Raw genomic sequence first — 21,556 nt, forward strand, 5'->3', positions numbered from 1 at the left:
TAAATGGTTTTGATTGAATCTGAATATCATTTAGGCGTTGAATTGTAGTTGTGAAAATACCAAAATGTTAAAAAAAGAATATTTAAATTATATTAGATTAGTAGCGTAACTAGGGTTGGAGGAGCACACTGGCCCGGTCTGGGTTTAAAAATGTTAAAACCCGACCGAAAAAGATTTTTTTTTAAATAAATTTATTAAAATCATAATATATTATTAATCAGTTAAAATTATCTATCATTAAACTTTCATTCAATACCCTTTGAAACTATTTTAAAAAATATAAAGTTAACATATTTAAAATGACCAAATTTTTAAAATAAACTACTTCGGGTCTTAAATTATCAAAATAAAAAAATCTGGGCCCTCTGGCCAAGTTTAAAACATTAGAGTGGGTAGATCTTGAAAATTTTTCGGTATTAATATTCATGAAACGCCATATTAATTTTAGATATGATACTCTTTTATAGTCTTTAATCAAATTTTATTTTAATAGTCTTTATAAAATCGATTGACATAATATTTGTGTATGGAATTATAAATTAAACAATAGCCTATATTTATTATAATTTGTCCATTTGTATCGAGTTTATAAAATTATATATAATCCAAAAAAAGAGAGAAAAATTATAAATTTTAACATCAAAATATTTTCGATTAAATTTTAATTTCTTTTTTAAAATAGACCATCAATTATGTTAAAATTGAACAACTACTCATACTAAATTTCCATAATATAAGTCATTTTTATATTGTAAACTTTTGTTTTTATTTATTTTGTATTAAATTGAATCATAGAATATGACTAATTATTTTAAATGAGTATTTTTTTAATAAAAAAAGTTTTAATGTTAAAGAATTTTTTTAGATAATTTAAAACGGGGGCACCATAACAGGATTTTAGTTTTTTTAATATGATGTTTTAAATAAAAATGTAGATTAAAAATTTGATTTATACTGATTTTATCTATTTAATGAAGGCTTCGTTGAGTATAATATGGTATGGATTATATAAATTATTGTATATTATAAAATTAACCATGGCAATTTAATAACGATTTTTAAAACATTCAAAGTTTTTCTTCGATGACTGATGTGTAAAGACATATGGTATGATGAATTTCGGAGCTTAGAGATGACACCCCGGTCACTGACAGGCCTGGACAGCCGGGTGCTAAGGATACCTGTCCAAACAAAAATGATAGAAATAAATGGAAATATGAATATGAAAGCTAGGGCGTTCCCTCCATGCGACGCGCAGGGTGTAGACCTCCATCCTGTGAAAAATAAAGTAAAGGTCAAAGCAAAGAAGACAAGACTGGAAAGTTTGAATATTGGGACGCTTAAAGGTAAGACGAGAGAATTGGCATCAATGTTGAACAAGAGAAAAGTTGATATAGCGTGCATACAAGAGACGAAATGGAAAGGACAGAAGACTTTGATGATTGGAGATGGGTATAAATTGTACTATAATGGACTTGTTAGCAATAGGAACGGTGTCGGCATCATCCTCAGCCAAGACCTAACCTCTTCAGTAGTAGAAGTCAACAGGATCTCTGATAGACTAATGAAGATAAAACTCTGCATTGGTCAATCAATACTACACATCCTATCAGTATATGCTCCTCAAACGGGTTGCAAGGAAGAAGAAAAAGATGACTTTAGAGCTATCCTTGATGAAGCTGTAATGGAAATCCCTAAGGATGACCTAGTCATAATTGGTGGTGACTTAAATGCGCATGTGGGGAAAGCAAGAGATAGCTACAAAAGGCATCATGGTGGTTTTGGATACGGAGAAAGAAATGATGAAGGAAAGCACGTACTGAAATTTGCGCAAGCCTTCGACCTTGCCTTAACCAACACCTACTATAGGAAAAAAGACAGTCATTTAATAACATATGAAAGTGGTACTAGGAAAACACAGATAGATTACATGCTAATCTCTCGCAGAAGATTAAAAGATGTAATAGACTATCCCAGGAGAAGATATAGCAGCACAACACAAGCTACTAATCATGGATTTACAAATCTCAAATAAATCCACTCAAAATAAGATAAAACTGGAACCATGCATCAAATGGGGCAAATTAAAAACAATGACAGATGCCTTTGCAATCAATGCAAACATTGAAACAATAAATTGCTCACAAGTCAGTGAAAAAATCTGGACAGACCTTTCATCCAGATTAATAGACACTGCAAAATCGACGCTAGGCTTGACAAGAGGAGGCAACAAATCACACAAAGAACTATGGTGGTGGAATCAAGAGGTACAAACCACTATACAGGAGAAAAAAGCCCTTTATAAAATATGGTACAAATCCAAAAATGCTGATGACAAGTCAAGATACAAAAAATCCAAGAGATTAGCTACAAAGGCGGTGGCTAGGGCCAAATCTATGGCATACGATGAGATGTACGAAGATCTACATACCAAAGAAGGGCAAAATAAAATATACAGATTAGCCAAACAGCGAGAAAAGAACTCTAGGGATATAAACGGAGCTCCGAAAGTAATCAAAAATAAAGATGGGAAATTGATAATAAAGGAAAAAGAAATAATGAATAGATGGAAAGAATATTTTCAGGAGCTTCTCAACTTTAATTCCCACATATTGCATCTCGACGAACACTCACCTTGTCAAAACCTTGTACAACCTATAACAGAACAAGAAATAATCACATGCCTCAAGCATATGAAAAACAACAAAGCTAGGGGTCCAGACGATATTCCAATAGAAAGCCTTAAAGCACTAGGAGATGATGGAATACATCTCCTCACAAATCTGTACAATAAAATACTTGGAAATGAAGAGGTTCCCCAAAAATGGAGGCAGAGCTATCTAGTTCCTATCTTCAAAAATAAAGGGGATCCACACAATTGTCAAAATTACAGGGGCATAAAACTAATGTCACACTGTCTAAAACTATACGAAAAAATAATAGAAAAAAGATTGAGAGATGTAATCGAAATAGGAGAGACACAGTTTGGCTTTATGCCTGGAAGATCAACAACCGATGCTATCCATGCAATTAGGCAAATGAGTGAAAAATACAGGGAAAAGAACAAAAAGCTACACATGGTCTTTCTCGATCTAGAAAAGGCCTTCGATAGAATCCCAAGAAAACTTATCTGGTGGGCGCTACGCCACAAAAAAGTTCCCGAAAAATATATAAGAATAATACAGGATATGTATATGGGACATACCACAATGGTCCGTAGCACAACAGGTACTTCAGCAGGCTTCACAATAGCCGAAGGAGTTCATCAAGGGTCGGCACTTCTCTTCATTACAGTAATAGATGTATTAGCACAGTCTATACCTCAAACAGTCCCGTGGAATATGATATTTGCAGATGATATTGTGATACTTGCCGAATCCAAGGATGAAATGAAAGAAAGGTTAGTGAGTTGGATAAATATCCTAGAAACGCACGGATTAAAAGTAAATAGAGAAAAGACGGAGTATATGGTGATAGGAGGAGATGAAACAGAGAGTATTGATATAAATGAATGGCAGATATCCGCAATTGAAAGCTGCAAATATTTGGGCTCCACTATACAAACAAACGGCACAATAGAAAAAGAGATAAAGAGTAAGATTAATGTTAAAGTGGAGATCTTTATCTAGAGTGCTATTTGACAAAAGAATCCCACACAAATTAAAGGGAAAAATTTACAGTTCCATAGTACAACCAACTATTCTATATAGTTCGGAAACATGGCCAACCAAAGAATCAGACGAGAAAAGTCTACAAACTATGGAGATGAGAATGCTGAGGATGATTGCTGGGGTAACAAGAAAGGATAAGGTGCGCAGTACAAGAATACTAAATAGTTTAAAGGTAGTGCCCATTAAGACTAAGTTAATGGTAAACAGACTTAGGTGGTATGGGCACACAATGAGAAGGCCTATGAACTACATAGGAAATAAAGTTGAAAGTTTGGAAGTGATGGGCAAACGTAAAAGAGGAAGGCCAAAACTTCAATGGGGCCATAAAGTTAGAGCCAACATAAAGAAGTATAAAATAGATAAAAGAGATTGTATGAATAACATAAAGTAGAGAGATGTTGAAGGAGCTTACCACCAGAAAAGGTGAAAGCTAAAAGAGAGAAAAAAAAAACATATCTGTAATATTAAATAGGATATTTAGCAATATATTCGGTTTTTATAATAATTCTTGTAACTAATTTTACATCTCTGGAAAATCTGCCACGTCGCACTCGAAACATGTTAGGATCGATGTTCCGTTTATAGCATTCTCAATTCCCCTCAAACGGCCCCGTATTTCCGCCACTTTGCAGGGTAGCTAAGTTGTTAAAAGATTCTTTTTAAATGGATCTTGATACAGATATATCGTCTAAAAAGTTGTCTAGATACAGTTACATCGTCTAAAAAGTTATCTATATATAGATACAATTTTTAAAATGTGTCTAGATACAAATACAATTTTTATTATACTCTTGTATAAGGTTTGCATAAACCTAAATTAGGATTCTATTGTGAAAATTCATGAAATGAGCAAAATTTGATTCAATATCACATTTATCAAATTACAACTAAAATAATGATTTTTAGATTTTAATATAATAAAATAATATAATATATGAAAATATGAGTATATGATTATAAATAATTATTAGATTTCAGTAATAAAATATTTTATTTAAGGCATCCTAGTTTATCTGTAAAGACATTTTTAGCTACACTAAAAAGTCTTTCTACCGGGGCGCTTGAAGGGATTGTGGTGTTGTTATATTTTATGAATAACAATTTTATATGAGGATATTTTTAAAAATACTAAAATCTAGACATTCATTTTTGAAAAAATTATTTAAAATTTGTATCAAAATTTAAATCATTATCAATCATATTTGCTGCTGTGGGGTACAAAAAAATCGGATATTAAATTATTTGTTTTTTTTTCACATGTCATTTGTTTGCAATCAGTTGAAGACCTTGATATTTCATCAACTAATCTTTGTATAAATTGTTTTTTTTATTAAATTTTTATCCATTTGTAACCATGTCCAACCAAGTTTAAAAAAAGGATGGAGCATAGTTGCTATAATATTTTCTTCTTCAAATATTTTCTCAATAAACCTAGAATTATTAAATATTGTTTAATTTATTATTATTAATTTACCTATCTTCAATCCCTTTAAAAGGTATCTAGGAGTGGTAACAAAATCTCATGTTCATTTGTTTAAAGATAATCAACTGTGAAATGGTTGCACAGTAATAAGTAGTGTATATATATTTATCTCCTTGCAAAATATCAAGAGAACTAGCTACTGGCTTCATTAGCTTAAAATGATGCTATATAAATAAATTTTATTTGTAACTTACTAAACAATATTCATGAATAAAATCACATTCATTAGATAAAAACCTAGGTAGTTATTTAATGAATATTTATATATTTTTTTTATATACAAATTTTAATATTTTATATATATTAAATTTTTATTACAGTTGTCTTAATATTTTTAATATTAAATATATTTAAATTATATGCTCATATGAAATAAAATAAATTTTGCATTCAAATATTTTTACTTATAATATTAAAAAACAAAATAAAGGTATGTCAAAATGTATCTTAAAAAGTATCTAAAAGATATAGATACCTCTAAAATAATATCTAGATACAGATATTTTTAAAAAAAATCTATCTAGATACAGATACCACATTTTTATCTAGATACTTTGACAACTCTGCAGAGTAGTGATGTTAAATGGCTCGATTTGAGCCGACTTTTTATAAAAGGCTACCTCAAAATTTTATCCAGAAAACTATCACTCAAGCCTAAAGATTTTGCGCATAGATAGCACAAAGGTTTGGGCATAGCGAAATCTCGAGGCTTAGGCAATATTTTAGGGCTAAAATATTGAGTTAGCATTTTTATAAATCGGCTACTGCAGGACACCATTATATAGTCGTGGCCAAGGCCCTCCATTCGTTGGCCATGTGTTCTATATCACTGGTAATAATGGTGTAATATACTAGATGAGTATCTAACTTATAACTAAGACAAACACACTATATTCTAAAACATTTATATATCCCATAATTATGAATAATTACAAAAATAAAAATGTTGTTCCCATTCCTAGTGACCTGGTAAAGCAAACTTATTTAGGTTATCAGAATAGCTTTTATTGGTTGCAGTAAATATTAAAAATTGTTTTTGTATTGTGAATGTGGTGGTGAATTTGGCTAGTAGATTAGGATTTTTTGGAATGACATGTTAGGATATATTTGTACTTTAGATATATGGATTTAGGATATATGGCACTGCCGTGAGCTAATATTTAGTGAGTGACTAGTACTATTAATTCCTCAATCAAATATGAGAACTACAAATAGAAACTTGCGTTATAAACAAAATGAAAACGTTGTTTTAAGCAGGAACCTGAAAGGGTATTTTTGTGTTCCCGTTCTGGTCATAAAAATTGTTCCGTTCCCTTTCACGTTCCTAGAAAAATATCTAAATATATTTTTTAAATCTACACATTTTAATTAATCATTTAAATGAATCAATTATTACATCGAAGCAATAATATATTTTCTAGATTATAATTTATATTGTTTCTTTGTGATGTTAGTATAAATTTGAGTGTCGAAAAACAACGTTCAATACATACCTGGCTACATGGAGTTGCTAATACGATTTGGGCCAATTCATACAGGATAGAATTTTTTATTTTAATAGTATTCAAGCAATTTTTTGATTTATCTAGACGATTCGCTCGAAATTTTTTTACAATTGATAGAATATCATACTTTTTATAAGTTTTGCTATGTTTTTCATTTTTATCTTTGCTTAAACACATTTCTAATTCATCTTATTCTTGTCCTTCAGAAGATTTATCCGAATTACTTATATTTAAATATTCATTCTTAAATTTTTTAATATGTTTCCATGTCGCCAATTAATGATTTATAGCTATATTGTTTTTCTCATCGTTCAAAAGAGATTTAAAAGATCTAGATATAAGGCAGAACAAAGTAATTAATTCATTAGCATTTTGTCCCTATTGCTGGCTGAAATAAAGTCTTATGATAACAGGGAATTATTTTTTTGAAGCCTAATTTTACATATGGTCCATATGCTCTTTTTCGGACATAGCTTGCTTCCTTTAACGGCTCTAATAAGGCCACCATTTTTAGTTTTCCAATTTTCATAGGAGAAGAAAATTCCAGGATGTACTATTTATAAGGATTTAGAAAATAAAAAGAACTTAATATATACACCTGTTAGATGGATTAAAAAAAATTTTTATATATAATTTTAGGAACGTTGCAGTTCTGTCCCATAAATTTACTCAACGTTCCGTTCCATGTTCCTGGTTTAAACAAATGTTCCGGGGAATTCTCATTGCGGTAACTTTCCCATTGGAATTTTAAGAATAAACTTAAATTTATGGGGATAAACAGAATTATGGATCTTAATGATATTGCTTAAAATGTAGCCGATAATTTTTAATTTTATAATATATTTTATTATATTCAAGTAACAGCTGATAAACTATAATGCAAATAAATATAAGAATATACATTAAATGTGTAGTAAAATACATTATCAAAACTTGACTTCATTAGTACTATCAGCAACCCTTAATACTATTGTTATCTGAATCGGATATTTCAATTTTTCCAAAAATCTATTGTTTCTAGATTGGGTATTTGAGGTGAATTGCTGATTTATTAAGTATAAATTATGCCGAATTAATACTAACATTCTACCTTTTTATATCCTAACTTATTTCCTAATTTTATTGTGTTTCCAAAAACTGACTATATACGTTCAGATGAAGCACTATTAGAAGGTATAGATAAAATAGGGCAATTGTAGATTATTATTGGGTTGTAAAGTACATGTTATTGAAATAAGATATCTCACTCTATCCCAAATTAGATACATTTGTTATCAGGCCTAAGATAAAAACTAAAATGTTAGCTATGAATAAGTGTACCCAAGCTATTCGTGGTTATTTATAAGAAAAATTAGGATTTACCTTTTTAAGAGCATTCTTAGTATAATTAAATCATACCTGGTTATATGTAATCTATTTTGGAAAAATATATTTAATATTAAGCTTAGGAAACAAACACTATAAATGTGAGCTACTAGAATATTCTGAATGAATGTATTCAACTTTAGTATAATTATACTTAAGTATAAGTAATCTATTATGAGAAAAGTTATATTTTCGAATAAAATATAATTGTTATTAGGCTTATGAACCAAAAACTATTATATGTGAGCTACGAGAATATTTTGAATGAATGTATTCAAGCTAATGATTATTTGTATGAAATATGATTTACTTTTTTAATGATTTTAAAAAAAAACTATTATATTTCTTTTCCCTTTCAATAAATTCCTAGGGAATATATCCGGGAATATGCCCGGGTTAATAACCCTATCTCCTAACCATATTTTTTTGAATATACTGGGATCTCTGATTCACCCATAGCGGGTTACCTTATCTCAGTGGCCTATCTAGGAATTTTTCTTAGCGGGGGTCAATACATATAAAATCCTGGGGGCTTCGCTCCCAGACCCTTTTAACGGCCTTCGGCCATTTTCCCAGGCCTTCGGCCGGGTTTATCTTAAAAATCATAACCACATCTTCGACAATATATAATAAATATATATTTTAAATGCATGAATATGTTATTCTTTATAATAATACTACCCAGAATAATTTCAATAGTAATATAATATCCTTCCACAAACATCAAAACCAGAAAAATATAAATATTAATGGTATTTATTTGATATAAAGTCACTTTTAAGTCTTTTGAACGTATACTCTAAAAAAAAAAATTTGCTCTGGGAGGGGTCCAAACCCGAAAACCACATCCGTAGCTACGCCACTGCCCTATCTAGTATATTATAATAACTATCATTCTTATTTATTTTCTTTTTAGCCAATCTAATATAATTAATTAAAATGTAAGTATATACACAGCAGGTTTAACATCAAGAATGTGATAAAATTAACGTTTATAGCTTATTAGCAGGATACACGTATATAGATGATGGAATATTTTTGAATAAAATCGTGGTGTCATTAAGTTCATTAAAATTTTCAATTTGAATACCAAGTTTAGGCAAGGTCTGCAATCCTACATTTAAGGGCATCATGTTGTAATGAAATGAAGAACTGCCACCTAAAGGCATTAATTTAAACGGGATAGACATTTCTTTCATACCTGAAAATATGAAAGATTGACTTTCACCCATAGCAACTTTGCCTTGGTATATCATGGTAGTGGAGTTATTGGTTAGAGTGTAAATAACTCTTAATACATCGTGAACCTTAAACCAATGAAGGTTATAACTTTGTAAATTTTGAGGAATCAAATTGTCTATATTAACGAGCTCTGACACAGGCCTGGTGGGTGATATATCTAGATTGAGATCTAAAGGACAAATCGAATTTTCAATTTCCACTTTTTTATCGAAATCAAAATAACTTTTAAACGTTGGGTTCTTTAAGTTTCCGTGGTGCAAAATACTTATCTTTCTCCAGATCACGCATAAAGTGCCAATAATGAAGTGATTAGGCGGTAAATATTGGGTATTTTTGTTTATTTCGAACGAGAAGGCCAAAGCTAGTGATTCGCTCCCTCTAAGCTTTACCGGCAAAGAGGAATGTAATCGAACGGATAATTTGCCTCTCTCATATCTTCGGCACGTTTCTGAACCTTTAAGTACATCAGATACCAGGCTAATATTATAATCTATCGCATTCTCCTTAAGTTCTGGCAGTTTTAATTCATAATCTTCTATTTCGAACAAAGTTGTGTCGTCGTCGCAATGTGGAGTACCTTGGCCAACAGGTTTTAATAGAAACATTTTTGATTAGTTATCGTTTTTTAGTCACTGTATCTTTTCAAGCGCATAATGTCCTTTTTACAATAACAAATAAACCTCTTAAGAGGCTAATTAGATTGAAGAAGGACACATATCTAAATAAAACAGCTATATCGTCGGCTGAGTATTATAGTGTTCTATATCATAATTTTTGCATAATGCATTTATTCGAAATATCAATCTATCAGTACTATATTCCTCAATATCACTAATAAAAATGCTAAAATATAATTTAGAATTATTCTTTATTCGCATTATTATGGTATGATCTCTTAACTAAAATGTTTTTTAAAAATGCTTAACTGATAGAATACTACTCAGCTGACGATATATTGTCTCAAAAAATAAAGTTATCTTTATCAGGAATGGGTTTTTCTGGAATTTATTTAATAATCACGTCCATACATAATGTCATTTAAATAATAAATTTAAAACAATATTTATAAAATTCAAACTTACCTTTTGTTCCAAGCTCCAAACAAGTCACTACTGAGATCATGTTGGCTCCTACTTTATCATTTACATATATTATAGGTGGATATACCTGACAATTAAGGTTAAAAGGTGCTAAAACTTTAAATTCGCATGTTTTTCCCCAAAAAATCTTTTCGTGATTCTCTTCAATAACTTGTTCAGTATTTTTTAATTTAATTTTGCAACCAACACGTGTCGATATTATGAAATTTTTTATATTGTTGGGTTGAGCTATATCTCCCATGAGGAAAGGCTGATTACGGGTGCACAAAGTAAAAATATTATTTTGTAAGGTTATATTATCACAATTAGCATCGTCTAAAACTTGGTTGTCATTTAAATCTATGTGATTTTTTAAAATGGAAGCGTCAAAATTTTGAAAGGATTCCATAGAATGGGAAATCAATGTTTCAGAGTGAGGAGAAGATGACATGTTGGCTATATTTTTTTTAAAAAACGATAATTAGTGATTAAAATAAAATCCTTAAAAATAAGTATAATTAATAATAAAAAGTTGATTACTATAAAAATCGATTTTGAAATCGTAAAATTCGTAACTTTCTTGCACATCAGCACTACTTATATATGTCAACCGTGTTTCCCATTCCGTGATTTCATCATAAAAAACATAGTTTTGTTTTAGGATGTTTTCAGATTTGGGTACTGTTTCAACTTGAATGGTAGGCAATTTTCGGTTATCTAACGAAGCAATAACGAGGCTAGTAGAGTTAAGGTCATTTTGAGGGAGAGATGAACTGTTAAGGTATTGAATGGACAAAAATGCGCCTATATAATAAATGGTTTTTTGAACCATAAAATAATAAAAAAAAGCCTTGTCCAATTATCGAGATTGTAAAAAATATAAAAACAAAGGAGAAGCTATGAATACATAGATAAAACGAAGTCTCTATTTCAAAATGAGGGAAAACCCCGGAAATCGATTTTATTGAAAATTGAAGAAATAATTAGTCTGAAATCGATTGATATTCTATGATTTTGTGTGTATCGAAATATTCCCCCAAAACTTTCAAATTGTGGTCTAAATGCGAATTAACTACTCCATGAGACTAAAATTTGGTTCGACAAATCTTCTCCCTACAGAGACCCCTCCCCCCTGGTATTTCTCTATTTTTTTTAAATTTAATATTCAGGATTTATTCTCAATTTCCTCCTTCTTTTTTTTAAAAAAATAAAATATTTATTCTATTAAATATATCTTTTGTTTTCAATGATTTCACTAGCTCATATTATAATAGGTGTGCTAGAGTTACCTTTTATTTATTTAGAGTATGTTCAAAATAAACTTTTTCTCAATAACAAATACTTCAGGCCACTAATTTAGACGCAAAACGCCTTGTGCCTTCAATTATGCAAAAATTCTTTACTTTCCCACTATGTAATTTCTCATTGACTCCTTTTTCGTTTTTAAGGAATTTGATCAAAAAAATTATAAGTTATATGAAGCATTTAATTTTATCATTGAAGAGTAAATCCAATAAAATTTGGCAGGAATTGCTATTTTAAATATATTTCTTATCAAAGTGCAGGAAATTACCATTACTGAATAATATTGTCATGCTAATTTTTTGTTGGGAAAAAATACACATTTAGATTATTCTTTTCCACATAATATATGCCTATCAAAAGCTTATACATCAAATAAAATTATTGACGTAGCAATAAAAAAAACCTTTATCAATGTTCCATTCAAGCTTGACAGGCGATTTAGAACCGAGCCCCAATGATAACCCTTTAATCTTGACATAAACGGGAAGATGCGTGTATGGTATAAAACGTTCTTTGTAAAAGGTTTTAACTTTCCCATTAGGGTCTGAATGTTTTTTAAAGTTTTTCTCGACTTCTTGAATAGTCAAAGAATTCAAAGAGACACTTTGATCCTCGATAAAATGGCTAGCCGTATGATTGTTATCCGTAATTTTTATTGCAGTATAATTAGAATCAGAGGTTGGGGAAGTGGCGAGTAATTGGAGAGAATCGCTTCCCAAATCCCACAAATAATCATTTGCAACATTTAAAGTATTTTCTTGTCCCGAATTTTGTAAATTCTCTAATTCATTCAGATATTCTTGATTTACGTTGGATGAAAGGGGCTTGTCCAGAGATGAAATGGAGAATACTATAGAAAGATTGGTCAAGTAATCGAACAAGGAAGGCGGGGTAGGCTAGGCATTTAAAGAGTAAGGTATATATTTGTTTAAGATTTTAAATATATCTAAAAATATAACAAATACATATTTTTATCTATATGAATAACCAGGTTGGACAGCAATTACATAAATACCGTTTTTTTGATATTTGGTAAATGTAAGTATTTCAACTTTTTAAAAACAGAATTAGTAATTATAATTATTTACATTTCTCAAGCACGAAATTAATAATTACAATTACAATTATAATTTCTTTTCTTAAATTTAATTAATTTTTTATGAAAAAACAATTAATAATTGCTATTATTTATAATTTTTGGCAGTAATAAAGTGGGTGATTTCAATTTTTTTTCATAAGAATGTAAAATCCGACTGTCAATCAGTCCAAATATTTTTAAAATAATAAAATAAAACAAGCTGCCATCAAATTATGAAAGGTCATAAAAAATCACCAATAAATTCATAAAGCATATGAAGGAATATTTAAATATTTTATTTGTTCCTAATCTTATTCTTTTAGAGAAAAATCTTTTTAAGTTAACACTATTTAATACTTTTTTAAAAACAAAAATCTATTGAATCATCAAAAGCAAATGTTCCAATTAACTTTACCAGGATGGATCTTTTAAATCAAAGTCATCCAAAAATCCTAAAAGTAATTAGGCGGCTAAAATATTTAAAGCCTCTGAGGGTTGTTGAATCTGAGAGAAATTTTATAAGTAACTATAAAACTCTTCCCTACGTCTTTGGGCATCTAAGGTCTAGTACAATTACACTTCAATTTTTTAAGGAAACTAAATCTACTAACGTATTTTTTTCGTCTCTTTTTAAAACATTACACTTTGTTCAACTATGAGGCACGAGCCAAGATTAAATTTCAAAAAATGTTCGGGCAAAACAGAATACCTGTTCTTTTTTAATAAGGTGATCGGACCTTTTTCTATACCGATTGGTTTTTTTTCCTTTTTACGTGCCTTTGCCGATCAGATATAGTAAATAATTTGTTGTTTATAATTTTGATTCATCACCATTTTTTCATGGCTATTTATGAATCACTGTCACTTGTTATTCTCCGCCATTTGTGATTCCCATCTTTTGTGTCGGACTAGCCAGCTAGTAAATATTATTCTCATTATAATAATATTTGTTTATTAACACAAAATGGTCAGAGATAGGCACTTTAAATGAAACTACAAAAATATAGATACAAATCATCATATATGAAAATAGTTTGTATATTTGTAACCTCTGCCATGTTGGAGGTTACTTCTACGAAATCGGGAATCGTTAACGATATCCAAATTCTTATTTTGACTTGCTCTGAAGTTAAATATAAAATGGGTTGTAATAAACTGGTAGTGGATAACTGATCCATAGATATAAATATAGGTTGGGTTGTAACGCATGAGTACATGTCAGTGTTTACATTTGTATTAATATTCTTATCATATCCCTTTTCTAGCCATAAATTGTGCGCGTTCCTATGGGAAAGATTAATATTTTTATCGGTGGAAGCTATATATTTTTTTTTAAAAAATTTCTTAATTAAGAGGAATGTGATTGATAGCTGCAATAGAATACATTTTTTTAAAATAAATATGCGTGCTCAAAAAGTCGTTTTACTCAGAAACAAAACAATTTAAACTTATACCTTATGCCGAGGATATATTCGCTCTCCCTAAAAGGTGGTACGAATTTATGATGATTATTAAATTTATTCTTGAAATTACACTATTTATACATTTTAGAATGGTATTTAAAGGAAAACCAAACTAATATCCTTAAAAAGTGATAAAATTTATTATTAACCTATTTTCTCGGGTGAAGGAATTTGTTTGTTCAAAATTTTGATTAGATTTAAGTATATTTCATTTTTATCATTGAGCGAAATCATAGCTTTTTTCCCCAAGAGCTCTAAACAAGTTTCGATGTAGAGTTGCACGTTCGCGGTCAAATAGGCGCACCTTAATATATTTAAATTTTTAAAAGATATACAGTTTGCAACCGGAAACTTGGAAACGGGGACAAATCTAGGAACTGGAAACACTCTCTCTTAAAATTTATAGAAACTGGTAAGCATTTTGGAAATTACAGGAACCGGAGATGATCCTAACAAAGTAAAATTAATCCATATGTATTTAATTTTTTGAAAACTTTTTCACTGCTTTTAAACAGAATTTGGAATAGAACCAAGAACACTCGGGACCGCGTCTAATCTAATAACCGGACGGTTTTATTTCACATGACCAGTACCGTTTTTAGTGCAGGTTCTAAACCTCCATATTGGCCTAGTACAGATAACCTAACCTAATCCAGATTAAAAAAAAAATTTAAGGCTTGCTTGGCTTGGTTTTAAAAATCAGGCCAGCGCAGAATTATATTTCAAGATAACTCAGATCACCAACTCTTTTCTATAAAGATAAGTAGGCTACTCAAGGATTCAAATGTTGACCCAAATTTGAATTAATTTGATTCGCGAGGATTATATAGGGTAATTTTTTTTTTTAAAAAGGCTGAAATATATTTGATACATGTGCGGTACGGATTCTAGCTAAGCCAATATACATCAATCGTTACTGCCGGGGGCATCAAAGCGCAATAATTTTTCTGCTTCGATAATATGCGTTTTTTTTACTACCACTGTTAATAAAATTAACTATCATTAGTCATAGACAAAAAATATCGCTCGAAATATGCAGAACCAACAATATTTCTATTCATGGATCGATGCCTACCAAATTTTAACACACGTAACATAAATATATATATTACTTTTTTTTAAATTATATATTTATATTTTTGTCATATATGTATCATTCATTGATTTTTAATAGTTCAAATAAAATTTTAATTATCAAAAAAAAATTGAAAACAACCTGTAATTTTTCCTCAAATTTCAGAATGTTTTCAGGTTGAAATTTTAGGCCTTCAAACCTGGTGTAGGATTGTGAAATCAATACCCATTGTAGCATACCATAGTGATATTATCATTGTAGATTCAATATCGCAGTGATATCTTGATAATAGAAACAATATCGTATTGATTTTTAAGAGATGTTTTCATCGCTTTAAATATATTGGCGGCCATTAAAATTGTAAAATATTTATTTATTATAATTTTTTTCATCGCTTCAAATATAATGAAGGTATTAAATTTGTAAAATATTCATTATATATATTGTTTTATCGCTTCAAAAATATTGGCTGCCATTAAATTTTTAAAACTTTTATTCATTAGTAAAAGTTGAGGTTCGGTCATAAATTATCAATAAGGTATTGATTTTACAATACTACACAGACCCAGAATTTCAATATTTTTTATTTTCAAGCCAGTTCAGAGATTTTTTGGAAAATCTTTTAATTCCATCTTGAATTCTAAAAGTTTGATTATTTTAAATAATTTTGGTTCTAATTATTGTTTCAAGGGAAATAGAAAATAAGAACCGTAAAAGAATATTAAGATCAGCATTTTCTTTCTTTCTTTCTAATCGATATAATTTTTTCCTTTTTAAATCGACCATGATTTTTGAATTATTAAGCATGATACAGTCCGTTTTAAAATACCACTTTTCAGCCTGTCCCATGCCTAGTTTCGGGCCTGCAGTTCTCTGCTTTGCTAAACATTCAAAATCTGAATGAAAAAAAAGTTCTTTCATAATAGTATATCGAAAAATAAAATAATAAAAATTACTTAAGACTGAGATCCAAGCAAGAGGTAAACAATAGCCACCATTTGTTAGCCCTAAAATGAGATGTAATCGCGGTTATAATTTCGATGCATTTGCTTATATTGCAGGATTTGAAATGTTCTTCAGCTATTCTAAGTAACAGATAGTTTTTGAGCCTAGGGGAACGGTGATGATGAAATTGATTAACAGAGCTTTGTGTGTAGTTTTAATTTTTTTTTCAGAAAAACATTTTTAAACAAATTTTTCTAGTAAAATGATGATTGAGAATAAAAGAAAATATTATTTTTAGGGATTTGGTTTCATAAATTTAGTTTTAAGTGAGAGTTCAGTAAGGAAAGAAGTTTAAAAAAATTATTTTAAAATTATAAATGATTTTTAAAATTTACAATAAAATATTATTTTCCTAAGTTTAGTTGGTTGCAATAAGAGTAGGGGAGGAAAGTGGAGTGTGAAATATCCCTCCTTGGGAAATTTGCAAACCACCCCCCCCCCATCTTTTCACCAAAAAATATTGTTATTACATGTTAAGCAAAGATATGATTTTCTGTGAATGATCCGTATTGAATTCCCTGATTTGCAACGCTAAAATTCCAAATTTCTCTTTGTTAACATCCAGGTGTTCCGTGTTTAAATTTCCCTGCTTCCAGGGTCTCTGACCATAATATTCCAAACTTTCAATACCTTGTTTTAAACAACACAAAATATTATGCGATTATATTTTTAGTTCATATTTTAAGGTATATTAATTATGCATTGCGTGACAAGAGTGCCAGCTATTTAGGTAAATTTAAGACTAAATATTATCATTTAATTACAAGATTTAATAAAATTTAATAAATCTAGATTTTGTTCTTATTTTATAAATAATTATAAAGTTATAAAGAATAAAACTAAAGCAAATATTTATTTTAAAATGCTTATTGTTATAAAACACTAAATCACCAGCCAAGGGATCAGGAGAAGGATAAGGCGGCACATGAAAGGATGTATCCATATTATTCGATTGCGAAAATATAAGCGTTATAATCTTTTTGCGTGATATTGCCTCCTGAGCAGCTTTGACGTAATAATATCCCGGATGCTGAGCTTGTATGGCTATCAAGCTACCTTGAGTAGCTTTTTCGAAAAGATCACCAAAATTTTTGTATCTAAGAATGATATAAAAAGAATTTACCACTTCGAGTATATCAAATGCTATAAAATATTTTAAACAAAATTTAGTTTTCAATTTTAAATTAGAATCGAAGGTTTATGTCACATTTTAAAAAAATAAATTTAAATAATTTTAAACATATGATACATTTTTCACGGAAATATCGAATAAATAATAAAAACTTTATTATATAAGTTTAGTAGTTAAAATATGGTGTCTGTTTTCTTAAGAAATAATGTAGCATAATTCATAAACAAACCAAAAAATATTTGAGAATTTTCAAATCGCTAATTTGTTGTATCAAGTAAAAAAATATTTAATAATTACTGGTATTCTAGCCAAGCGCAATGCTCAAAGGATAATTCATAAGATCCAACTTTAGTACGATATATATCTAAATGTTTGCGAAATATTGCTATGGCGTCAAGTGGTGAGTTTTTCTCGAAATTGAGTTTACAAATCTAGCAAATTAAATTGTTTAAAAAAATTATATTAAATTTTCGCTATTTTATCCTTTCGAATTGAATAATAAGAATAAATAAAAATTATGTAGGCCGGATTGAGTTTATTTTAAAAAATGTTAATTTTGAGGACTTACGTTGATAAAGCATTTTATTATCTTAATGAGAAATACTCTAATACCACCTTCGCCGATCCGATATCAACCCGATACTAAGACCACCGATACCAAATACCAAAAATAATCATGTAGTATATTAATAATAAAATTTTTCTTTAATGCGCTAGTTGGTTGGAAATGTCCAAATTATAATACCTTATAAATTATCAAACCGGATACCACTTTTATCTCGATTAAATTACTATCCGGAACTCTCATCTCCGAGAGGCAATCGTAAGCTAGCAAGTAGCATCTAAAAAAGAGAAGATTTAAATAGTAAATTTAAGTTTCTAAAAAAAAATTTTTAATCAGTGAAGGCCGTGGCCCAACCCTTGTCTATGAATAAAGAAGGATTGAACCATAGTCCTAAAAAGATGGTCATTTATTCAGTTTTCGGTCTAAGACCAGATAGTTGACTTTCACTCATTTTAGCAATTACTTTAGGGCTGAGGGAAGATCTTGTTTCATTTCATTGAAGAAGGCATTTTTGAAATTGTATCTCACTATCAAAGCCTATAAAAAGTAATTCGTTTTTACAAAAATTAATATTGTTATTTTTCTTCTTTTATCCTATATTGCAATCCCGAACCAAAGCAATAATTTTTTTAAAAAAAATAAGCCTGGGCCAGGTATATATATATTTATTTTACAAGACCCGAGTCAGGCTAATTTTAAAATCAGTTGAAAAATCATATTTTAAATTTTCTTTTGAATTAATTTACAAAATTACTAATAAATAATGAAATCTTAAAAATTCCGGAACGGGCTGCTGTAAACTGATCAAAAAAATCGGGTCAGAGCGGGTCTTGAAAAAATCTTGGCCAAAAATTAAATTATTTAAATCCGAATTATGCTTAAAATTCGACCTCTGTAATCTATGTAAATCCATTCTAGTTGAACACTAGTTCAAATTATATGTAGAGGCACGGAGTCTATAGACGCCATTGGTTTAGAAGAAAACATAATTATGAAAATAACCTGGTGTAAGTTCTTGTTCAGGTAAGATATATGAGATTTGACATTTTTTATCTTCTCATTGTAATAGGCCTGGGCTATTTCGTAAAACGCTATTTCTAATCTAATATTAAATCATTTTGAATATAAAATGAATTTTATGAATTTTATACTTTAATGTATAGCCATAAAATAAGTCCGAGAAAGGTAAAATATATAGATGTTTGGGAGGCAAATTAAAAGTATTGCAGAAATCGGCTGCTCGTTCTGTAGCCAGAATTTCTTCGCCTATCAATAAAATATTTAAAAATATACCTATAGATCAATGTCATATTATGAACCTGGAGGAAAATGAGAATTATTTTGAATCAAAACAACAATTATTTTGGTAACTCTATTTTGTAAACTGTCCCTATATAAATGAAAAAATTATCAATATTATACATATCTAATATTTTAATCACCCAAAAATAAGTTTTTGTTATTTATAAGTTATAAAATATATAAATGCCTTTGATAGTTAAATAAGTTTAGGGCGTACGATCCTAAAAAAATTAATCCTAAAAACTCATGGTAAAAAAATAAAACAATTCATACAATATAGTTTGAAAAATCATGTCATAGCTATAGGGGACCCAGACTAATGAGGTATATGGGGTCCCCCAAAATATGAGGTGGCTAAAAAATAGCCTGGTTATACCTTGATATCCTGCCTCTGGGTGAAAGTAAGTGAGGCATAGTTTGTTTTAATGTTAGATTTGAACAAAAAGTTAGATAACAATTGGGTAAAGAAATAGATAATTATTATTGCACTATAAAATATTACTACACAAAATCCAAGGATTAGATGTGATGAAATAATTCATCAGATAATAATTACAGAAAAATGTGTAAAATTAAAAAGAATGTTTTAATATTAATTTAATGACTTTGTTAATGTTATGAATATGATTGCATATTATAATAAAATATAAATTGATTAGATTATGTTAAATATGATGTGTAATAAATGATAGGAGAAATCAAAATGTGTAATTATATTGTAGAAAAGATAAAAAGAAAAATTTATATCATTAAATAACATTCAAATTTTTTAAAATCCAACAAATTTCCTTAGGTTTACAATTACCTTAAAATATTTAAACGTGTACCACACTCTAATTTTTTTTCCTCCCAAGAAACATCATTCCAATCAAGTTCATAAAAAAATACTATGACACTTGGTATGACATGCAAATGCTTATTTATCCAATTCTTTTTTATCAATCCCTTTGGTATATACCACTCGTAATTGATTCTCTAATAATAGTTAGAATCAAAAAAATTGTAATGTATTCAACTTTTGTATGAGGTTTTGGAAAATTATGGTCAAGAGGGAAAATCTCAAAGTCTATAGGCAATTGATTTGGTTTGCGATTATTACAAAAATAATCCCAAATAGATTTATGATTAGCATTATAAATAATATCTAATCCTGTAAGATATATTGGAGTAAAGGTTGGGTATTTAAACTCAGCTGGTACATCCAAATCCATGCTTTAACAAATATATTGAATCAACATCTAGATTGACATACATATTTGACAGCAAGTAAAAATTGTTTTAATATATATACAAAAATAAAATTATCAAATTTAAAGTACAAAATAAATGTTAAAACATTCAATTTGTTAATGTCAATTTGAATTTGAATTTTATTTTTAAGTTCTTAAAAAAGAAAAGAGAAACAGATAATAAAATGTTTTGATAACAAATTTTAAGCTTTTCGAAAATTATATAAAAGTAATTTAAAATATTAGTTATATCAATTAAACAATATCGATAAAGATACCCCTAGTGAAAAATTTTAAAAATTTCTTATCTGTTCATTATTGGACTTCGATATCGGTGTGGATCCAGATACATAAATAAAAATATTTTAAAGTAATCATCGATGGCGTTGAAATCTTTTTTTTAAAAAAAATACAGTCTAAGGAAAATGAAGAAATTAAAGATTTATGAATTTTCTTTAAATTTATATTTATGTATATTTTAATTTATGCATATAACGTTTATATAAAATTTGAAATAAAAAAATTGATTTTATATAAAATAGATTGTTTTATCAACAGATAAAACATAGCCCCCTCTCTCCTTTATCGCCAAATATACAAGCAATAAACAGATGTCATGTTATATAAGATGGTGAAGTATATTACAATTTATCAGAGCAATTTTCGCATAGTAAAATTTAACCATTATAAGCAATCTATTTATCTAAATTTCGCTTGGTGATTTAAAAAATTTTCACACTTGACACGATAAGAGCTATTAATTATATAATTAAATGTAATTTCCAGATACCTAATATTTTGATATATTTATACTATATATGACAAAAGCTATTTGTTCAGTATTTCTAACCAACAGAATTACATTTAGTATGGACATATAGTAATTAAAAATTACAATCTTTACTTTTCTTGTATAAATAATTTAATATATATGCAATTTAAGGATATGGGCTGTGTTCTTTACCCATTCTCATATTACTCAATCCATGTATACGAACGGCCTAAGGGTGAAGGCTTCTCATTTTCTCACAGATATTAAATACTCAATTGATTTGAA

At 28.9% G+C, this 21,556-nt stretch overlaps 1 protein-coding gene across 1 annotated transcript; it reads right to left on the reverse strand.

The window, feature by feature from the left end:
• Window positions 1-8,818: 8,818 nt before the first annotated feature.
• On the reverse strand, window positions 8,819-20,481 carry LOC135928733 (uncharacterized). Its single transcript, XM_065465189.1, has 17 exons — window positions 20,287-20,481; window positions 20,076-20,245; window positions 19,288-19,358; window positions 19,120-19,234; window positions 18,971-19,070; window positions 18,432-18,505; window positions 18,149-18,245; window positions 17,701-17,834; window positions 17,163-17,368; window positions 16,742-16,901; window positions 16,223-16,411; window positions 14,341-14,495; window positions 13,778-14,046; window positions 12,054-12,546; window positions 10,886-11,149; window positions 10,349-10,801; window positions 8,819-9,843 (listed from the first exon to the last, which is right to left on the reverse strand). The coding sequence occupies exons 1-17, from the start codon at window positions 20,479-20,481 to the stop codon at window positions 9,017-9,019; spliced, it is 3,972 nt and encodes a 1,323-aa protein (XP_065321261.1). The 3' UTR covers window positions 8,819-9,016.
• Between the last annotated feature and the right edge of the window lie 1,075 nt (window positions 20,482-21,556).

Source organism: Gordionus sp. m RMFG-2023, chromosome 4, assembly GCF_954871325.1.
Source record: "Gordionus sp. m RMFG-2023 chromosome 4, tfGorSpeb1-WG-v2, whole genome shotgun sequence".
Classification (NCBI taxonomy): Eukaryota; Metazoa; Nematomorpha; class Gordioida; order Chordodea; family Parachordodidae; genus Gordionus; species Gordionus sp. m RMFG-2023.

Bases quoted from the DNA above. Each gene is read 5' to 3' on its own strand.
- LOC135928733 (XM_065465189.1), bottom strand. From the start codon at position 20,481: ATGGATTTGGATGTACCAGCTGAGTTTAAATACCCAACCTTTACTCCA. The intron at 19,359-20,075 runs GTAATTGTAAAC...TCATTTATATAG, and splicing joins ACACGTTTAAATATTTTAAG to GGACAGTTTACAAAATAGAG. The intron at 11,150-12,053 runs GTTTTTTTTATT...TTTATTATATAG, and splicing joins TGAATGGAACATTGATAAAG to GCGCATTTTTGTCCATTCAA.